At 36.5% G+C, this 7,625-nt stretch overlaps 1 protein-coding gene across 1 annotated transcript in view; it reads right to left on the bottom strand.

Moving 5' to 3' along the window:
- Window positions 1-5,370: 5,370 nt before the first annotated feature.
- Window positions 5,371-7,625, bottom strand: part of Prrc1 (proline-rich coiled-coil 1) — a gene marked incomplete at its 5' end in the record, with an annotated part of 25,315 nt that continues 23,060 nt past the window's right edge. Inside the window, 1 exon segment of the mRNA XM_005380545.2 lies at window positions 5,371-6,557. Coding sequence (XP_005380602.1) covers window positions 6,348-6,557 — 210 coding nt within the window. The 3' untranslated portion in view covers window positions 5,371-6,347.

The raw sequence follows: 7,625 nt of genomic DNA, 5'->3' as shown, positions 1-7,625 counted from the left end.
GTGGGCTTACATACTAGTAGTATGTTTTCATAAATATGTGGAACAGAAACATCATAACCCATTCTGCAGGGACACAAGAATTCAAAATTAGGTGTATAATAAGAACTCACAAACAGAAACCATCTGCTATTAGTAGTAATTGAGGTTTTAAAGATGAATCTGATTTTAAAAAGAAAGGTAGAGGCAGACATGGTAAAGGAATGTGTCCCATTTGAAAGAGTTCCAGTGTCTAAGCATGGGCTTTCTAACGAATGGAGTCCAGACAACTGAAAATCCAGTAGGGAGGGTAAGACTTTTAACCTTTATCTCACAGGATTAACATACATACAAAATAAATATAGGAAGACTGTCAGTCTCAAATGTGAAATTTTAGAAATTAACACAGAATGTCCTCAATTTGGGCTAAGAAAAAAAATTTTAAAACAGTACATATGTTGCACTAACCATAAAGGAAGAGAGGGATACCTATATTTTGCAGCTTTTGTTTACTGAGAGATGCCACTAAGGAAATGAAAGATGAGAAATATTTGCAAGGAAAAAATGGGCAGATTTAGGATAGCCAAGTAAATGAACAGTTGCTCAACTTCATTATCTTTAATGTCAGAGAAAATCAAACTAAAACCAAAATTGAAAAGGGTATGCATGTTGGGAGGAATGCAGAGCATGTCAAAATATGTTATCACGATGGTGGAAGAGTAAACTTTGAGAGTCAAGAAGACATTTTGGCAACAACTACTGAAGTGGAACATACGCACATTTTATGACCCAATAATTTGTCGTACCTGTTCTCCCAACAGAGATGCCACGTGTGCCAAAGGAACTGCGCATTATTCTTTACGGCCAAAGAAACTGCAAATAGCACAGCTGCTCAGCAGCAGAAGATGAACAGATGTGGATACATTCAGACACCAGAACACTATACAACCAGGCGACAAACACTGCTGTATGTAATACAAGGGATTCACATCAATACAATGCTGAAGAAATCAGAGACAAAGAACACATCTTATAGGATTCCATTTATGTGAAATTCCAACTGGCAGTTACCTGTGCCATTAGAATTCAGGATAATGGTTATCTTCTAGATATGGTAGAGGCCTGCAATTTCAGGAGGCCGAAGGGGTGATGTGGGGGCTTTTGATTTCAGCAGTGGTTACATGACTGTATCTGTATTAATTCATTTGTGCATTTTTATGTTTATATCCAATAACAAATTATTCTAAGTGTATTTAAAAAGCCAGTTAGCAAAAAGCTGGTACTTTGCTTGAAGACCAGTTTACAATGGTAAATTTTCTTTGGATACCTTTTCATTCCACCCTCTGGTATTGGGGTTGAACCTAGGGCTTCAAATGTGCTAGACGAGTGTCCTAGCACTGAGCTATGTACATAGGCCCCTGCTTTAAACAATTTTGAGTCTTGCTAAACTGCCAGGCTGGCCTCAAACTTGCAATCTTCCTCCCTCAGCCTCCTGAGCAGCTGAGATTATAGGCACGCACCGCTATACCCATCTTCAAATACCTATTTGATGTCACCGGAGATTATTTCTGGCTTTCATAAAAATGACACTCAAAGGTAAGTTTATGGTTTCTCAAATTTGGCAGCAGAATATCTAAATGTCACAAGCATATTTTCATGCCATCGGCAGAGCCCTTGCAAATGAAAATCAAAAAGAAGAAGTAAAAAGTTTTTCAAAATACTGTAAAGTAAAAATACAGTAAGGCTAAATCCTCCTAGTTTTGCTTGAATTTTCATTCAACATTTATTTAGAGTTATGCACCCATCTTACTAAATATTCAGATTATAGTTTATTTAGCACATTACACACTGAATTCTGTGATTCTTCTGTTGTGACACTCAACAAATGACTTAATCTAAGTTTATCTATACAAAAACATCTTACCTATAAAAACAGGAGAAATAAAATCAATAACCTAAGGTAGGTTTAAATTTCTAGTCTAGTGCCTAACAATACATATATAGAGATTAGTTCCTTCTTTTTAATTCTTAAAATGAGTTTACTTTAAACCTCCTTCATATTCTCTTGCCAATTTTCTTTCTACTGCCAAAACTTTTCTTCTCCAGTTAATTCTCAAACTGAGAATGAACGTAATACGGTCTTTCCCGGTCTCTGAAGTGATATTCTTTTAGTCAATTAAATACAACACTGTCCTCTCTTGGGGGGCAAATAACCCACCGCCAATCAACATTGTCTTCTGGCAGGTATTCTCCACTCTACCTCAACCCCTGCACCCCCCGGCTGGCTAAACCAAAACAAGTATCTCTTGTCCTAGGATCATAAGTTCAGAGTAATATACACAGTAAGAAATAAACATTTTATTCACTTTGGCATTTTAAACAATATTAACCCTCTTACCGTATCATCAATTGTACTCCAGGTATTGATCCCACAGGAGCTAAAAACTAGGTCCACACAAAAACCCGGACATCAATGTTTATAGCAGCTTTATTCATAATTGCCAAAACCTGGACACAACCAAGATAACCTTGGGCAGGTGAATGATAATCTGTGGAACTTTTTTGTAGATGACAGACTGTTATTCAGCACTCAAAAGATATAACAACCCATAAAACCACAAGGAATAACATTTAGTATGTATTGCTATGCAGAAACCAATATGAAACAGTTAGCATAGTGTATGATTCCAACTACAGGATATTCTGGAAAAGGCTAGGAGACAGTAAAATGATTCATGGTTAAGAGAGGTCTGGGGTGGGAGCTGGGGTTGCATAGGTAGAACATGGAGATTTTTAGGTGAACAAAACTACTCTGCTATTACAATGATGGATATATGTCACTGTACATTTACCCAAGCCTACACACAATACCAAAAATGAATCTTAATGTACACTATGGATTTTGAGTGACTAAAACAGATTTCTGGAGGCCAAAGGTTAATTAAATCCAGCACTAAACAGGTCCTCTCATGAACATAGGTTGTAATTCAGCTCAATTACCTTTATTGCCAATGTATCCTTTCTCCTAAATATGGAATTGTCTGACCTTGACAATAACAATTCTGGTATACCTGAATGTTACAGCTACACTAGAATGATGGTGTTTGAAGTTGTTTTTCTACAAGAATTCTTGGCAGCCTGGAAACAATTTATACAAAAAAAGAAATATGGGTTCTTCTAATATAATACTAATACAAATGGGCATTTAAAAAATCACTATATATATTTTGGAAATAAGTCAAAGTATTATTTATTTATGACATATTTACATACTTACAAAATTGATTTTATTCATACATTATTCTGCATAATATCACAAAATGAACACTGTATCCTGGGAGTAAAAATCCACATTTTTTAATAATTTATGTTTAACCCAACAACTTTTAAAACAAAGAATATTATCAATTTGCCTTCACAAATCAAAGTCATGTTGAGAAGTTTATCTAGCCATGGGACAGAGTAAATTCAACAGCATGTTAATTTAGGTGACCCTGAGTTAACTGTTAATTTGCATATTTCTGAATAGACATACATTATACAACTGCATGTGTACTTTTATATACTTTATTCTATCATACTACTTTTCTGTCTATATCGTCTCAATTTTGTACTTCATTAATCCCAAAGAGACTGAGGAATAAACAATGTGGAAGCAAAAGTGAGAAGAAAATCAGAAGAGGAAACTACCAGTATCACCTAAAGCTTTTATAACTGCAGTCTTTGAGGCACAGTTTAAGTCCAGGGTTAGACTGGAAGACTAGAAAACTTAACAGGGGTAAGGGTGTGCCTCAGTGGTAGAGCACTTGCCTAGTACCCAGGAAGCCCTGGGTTCAAGCAGAAAAAAAAAAAGGGAAGAACAGAAACCAACAATTAAAAGAAGCCTGGAACTAAATAAACAGCAATAACCTAAGGCTGATTTTTCCTGTTTTTTTTCCTACGCTCAATAAAAGTAAGAGTATAAGCTTACAAAATTAAATGATTTGGATTAAATATATAAAACATAAAATTCAGTAATCTGGAGCTCTTCAAAAAAAATTACAAAAATAACCACAATTACTATCAATTGTGTTAAAGATGGGTTTTCCTAAAAAGTTTAAGAAACAAAAAAATGCAAATAGACATTTCCCCCAAAAGATGCTAATGTGCGAATCACAGGGAGATGGGCAGGAAGAGAAAAGGAGAGGTGGAGCTGGAGCTGGTAGGGGAACCTGTGGCCTCAAACTGATGATCTGCCTGTGTGGCGTCTAAGCACCATCACAAGACCACCCGCTAGGCTGCCATGGTGTGCAGAGACTGCGAGTTACTCTCCCTGCTCCTGCTGCAACAGGAAAATCTTGGGCACAAAACAGAAGATGTGAAAGCTGAGCACACGGAGGCACACACTCTGAGGTTCTTCTGAGAACGTGGGCCAAGAAAATAATCAGAGGCCAGACCACATCATGTATCTACTCTCTTCTATGTGCCTTTCTCTACTCGTCCTCACCCACTCACACTGCTCCAAAGAACAGAAGGTTTGCCTCAGAGGTTACCAGGTGTGGGAAAGTTTATCTACTTTCAACAGAGCCACACATAACTCTGGCCCTGGAATGTGGGGTCTGTAGGACAATCACCACCCAATGAAACATCAATTGATGTTTGTGATTCTATTAGAGCAATCCTTCAAAGCATCAAGGAAGATACTTTAGAGTTGGTAAAACAAAAAGAAAAAATTTCAATTATTTTTAAGACCTATGACAGTTCACTATAATAGGAGTAGCAGAAATATTTTAACTATGGGCTTCAGTCTGTATTAAAAGACTATACTTCTATCGTAGGGCCAATCACCTGATAAATACATTATAAAAGGATAGCTTTAGGAATGAGGCAAATGGTACAGAAAGGCTTCTCTTTCCTACAAAGGACAAAGGAAAGTATTCTGTCCCTGTTACCTTGGGCAGAAGTTCATACTAGTAAGTGATTATAACTCACTTCTCTCGCAGCTCTGAATGATACAGCTGTCTGAATTTCTCTGAAAAATCACTATACAGTGCTTGGAAATTAACATAGTTTCAAAACTAAGAATCTTCATTCTCAGGAACCGATGGGAGAAAGGACATAATCATTAGAAATAGCATTAATACAAAACAAACCTTACATGTAAAGACAGTACAGGATAGGAGCTCGGACACCTGTAAAACTGCCAGAGAGTATGCTACTTTTGACATCTAAGTAACTGTATAGAAGAGTAAATACAAATTAAATTACACTTATATATGAAACTATCATTAAAAAGTTACATGTACTTGCATAGAGTTCCCTTGTATAAGAAAAAAATTTACTCAATTTTGATTTACATAAATTCAAAAACAGTAAAATATATTATCTGAAGGAAAAAAATGCTTTCACTAAATACAAACATAATAAACTAAAAAAAAATTAGATTGAATATAAATGTTTTTTGAAAATGTCTATAAAAAATAAAGGCAGAATGGCACAAAGTTAAAAAAGCAGTATTTAAGGCAAATGAAGTAAGTAACCTTAATTAAAAAAGAGCCATACCACCCCATAAGAAACAAAGTAATCCCTCTCAAAACTTCGTCATTTACAGTGTGGAAAATATAAGCAGAAGTACGCAGACGGCTGCTGTCAGAGTTTGTCCTCGGAAATGCTGAGTAGTGTTATACAAAAACAACATGGGTATGTTAATCCAAAACTCACTTGGATCACTGGTCCTTCAGTTGTTACGTATCAATAAAAAAATACAATGTATTACCCCAATGTTCATAGTATAAATCTGCAAAATGCCAAAAATTATTTTTAAAAAGGGGACAAGAACCATTTGCTGAACTGTAAGTATACATAATGATCAAAAAGAAACGATCAATTCCCTGACTGTGCCCATGGTATATAAAACCAGCACAGCAAAGTGTGACAGCCCCCGTAAGTAGATATCTTCAGGTAAGCTGCTGAGCATACTGCTCACCATCAGACCTGAGACCACACGCACACAGACAAAGCAAAAAGAATGGTTTTTTAAAAAGTCAATGAACAGGTCTTTAAAAACACAATCAGGTACAGATCACTAAATTACATGTGTTTGTACATGAATTTCCATTTTATAAATTTGGCATATTAAATTGTATTTTATTATAAACACATTTGTATATTTTCTTTTTTGAGAACTAGGGTAGATGTAATTATATAATCATAAAAAAGACCTATGTTTTTCTTCTACTGGAATGATACCATGCCTGTCTAGGAAAAAATATTGCAGTCTACAGGAAAATTACAAAAACCGCTAGATTCATTGAAGTTACTCAATTTGAGAAGACAGAATTTCTTCAACAGCAAGTTCAGAGGAAGAAGTCTCAGGGTCCTCGCGTCTCCTCTCACATGGCCCTGGGGGGCAGGCGCTGTTTGTACATGCCCGCCACGGCTTTGGCTGCACTGTAGATCATCTGTCGGCGCGACATGCCAGTAAAGGCCACGTGCCAGTCAGTCCGGTTGACATTGAGTAAACTCTTTTCCAAGACTTCGCCCACTGTTACCAAAAGGCCTGACCACCGCAGATTGTAGTCCTGGGGAGTTAGACTTTGAGCCTATGGAAAAATAAAATCCATACTACTTATGATGCATTAAAAATCATCAATGGACACAGCTATGTTAAGTGACATCTCAAAGTCTTTACTGAGGTTACTTTTAATATAGATTATGACAAATGCTGAGAAGCACAGCTATGCTGCCGATGGTATAAAGTTACAGGGCTACAAAAGAATCAAAATAATACTGCACACATACACTTTGTTAAAAATATCCCCCTTGTGCTCATTTTTTCCATTTAAATATATATTTTTTTCTTCTTTTTTTACAGTGCTGGGAATTGAAACAAGGGCCTTGTGCATATTTCAGTTTTAAATCTAACCACTCCACCTATTAACAGAGCTCAGGGCCAAAGGCTTAAATTCCAGTTCTTCCCCCAGTGTCATTTCAGGTTAGTAACAGGCACACTGATGGTTGCCTATAATGTCAGCATTTAGGGAAGCTAAGGCAAGAAGATCGCCAAGTTCAAGCTCCACCTGGGCAACTTTGCAACTTAGTGAGACCCTGCCTCAAAATAAATAAATAAAATTTTATCTATCTATCTATCTATCTATCTATCTATCTATCTATCTATCTATCTATCTGATCTCCCTCCCTCTCTACCTACCTACCTACCTACCTACCTATCTGTACCAGGAATCTAACTCAGGACCTTATGCTTGCCAGGCACGTGCTTGTGCCACTGAGCTATATCCCCAGTCCTACCTCAAAATTTAAAAACAAAATTAAAAAAAAAAAAAGATTGGCAATTAAAAATGCAGATCCTGGGCCAGGGATACAGTTCAGCGGCACAAGTGCCTGGCTAGCAGATACAAGGTCCTGGGTTCAATTCCTGGTACCAAAAAAAAAAAAAAAAAAAAGCTGATCCTGCCTCAGGAACTCTGAGTGGGGGCCCAAGAGTCCACACTGTTTTAGCTCCCAGGCGATGCTCGTGATGCTGGGTTAACATTTACAAGGAGCAAGGTATTTGACATTACCAGCAAAAATCAAGAAGAGCTGGGTTTTTATTTTTTTTTTTATTTTATTTTTTTTATTTTTATTTTTTTTTTGGTTTTTCTCCGGTACCA

Source organism: Chinchilla lanigera, unplaced genomic scaffold (genome assembly GCF_000276665.1).
Source record: "Chinchilla lanigera isolate Chin_1 unplaced genomic scaffold, ChiLan1.0 scaffold00014, whole genome shotgun sequence".
Taxonomy (NCBI): domain Eukaryota; kingdom Metazoa; phylum Chordata; class Mammalia; order Rodentia; family Chinchillidae; genus Chinchilla; species Chinchilla lanigera.
This window is presented reverse-complemented; position numbering and strand designations above follow the sequence as displayed.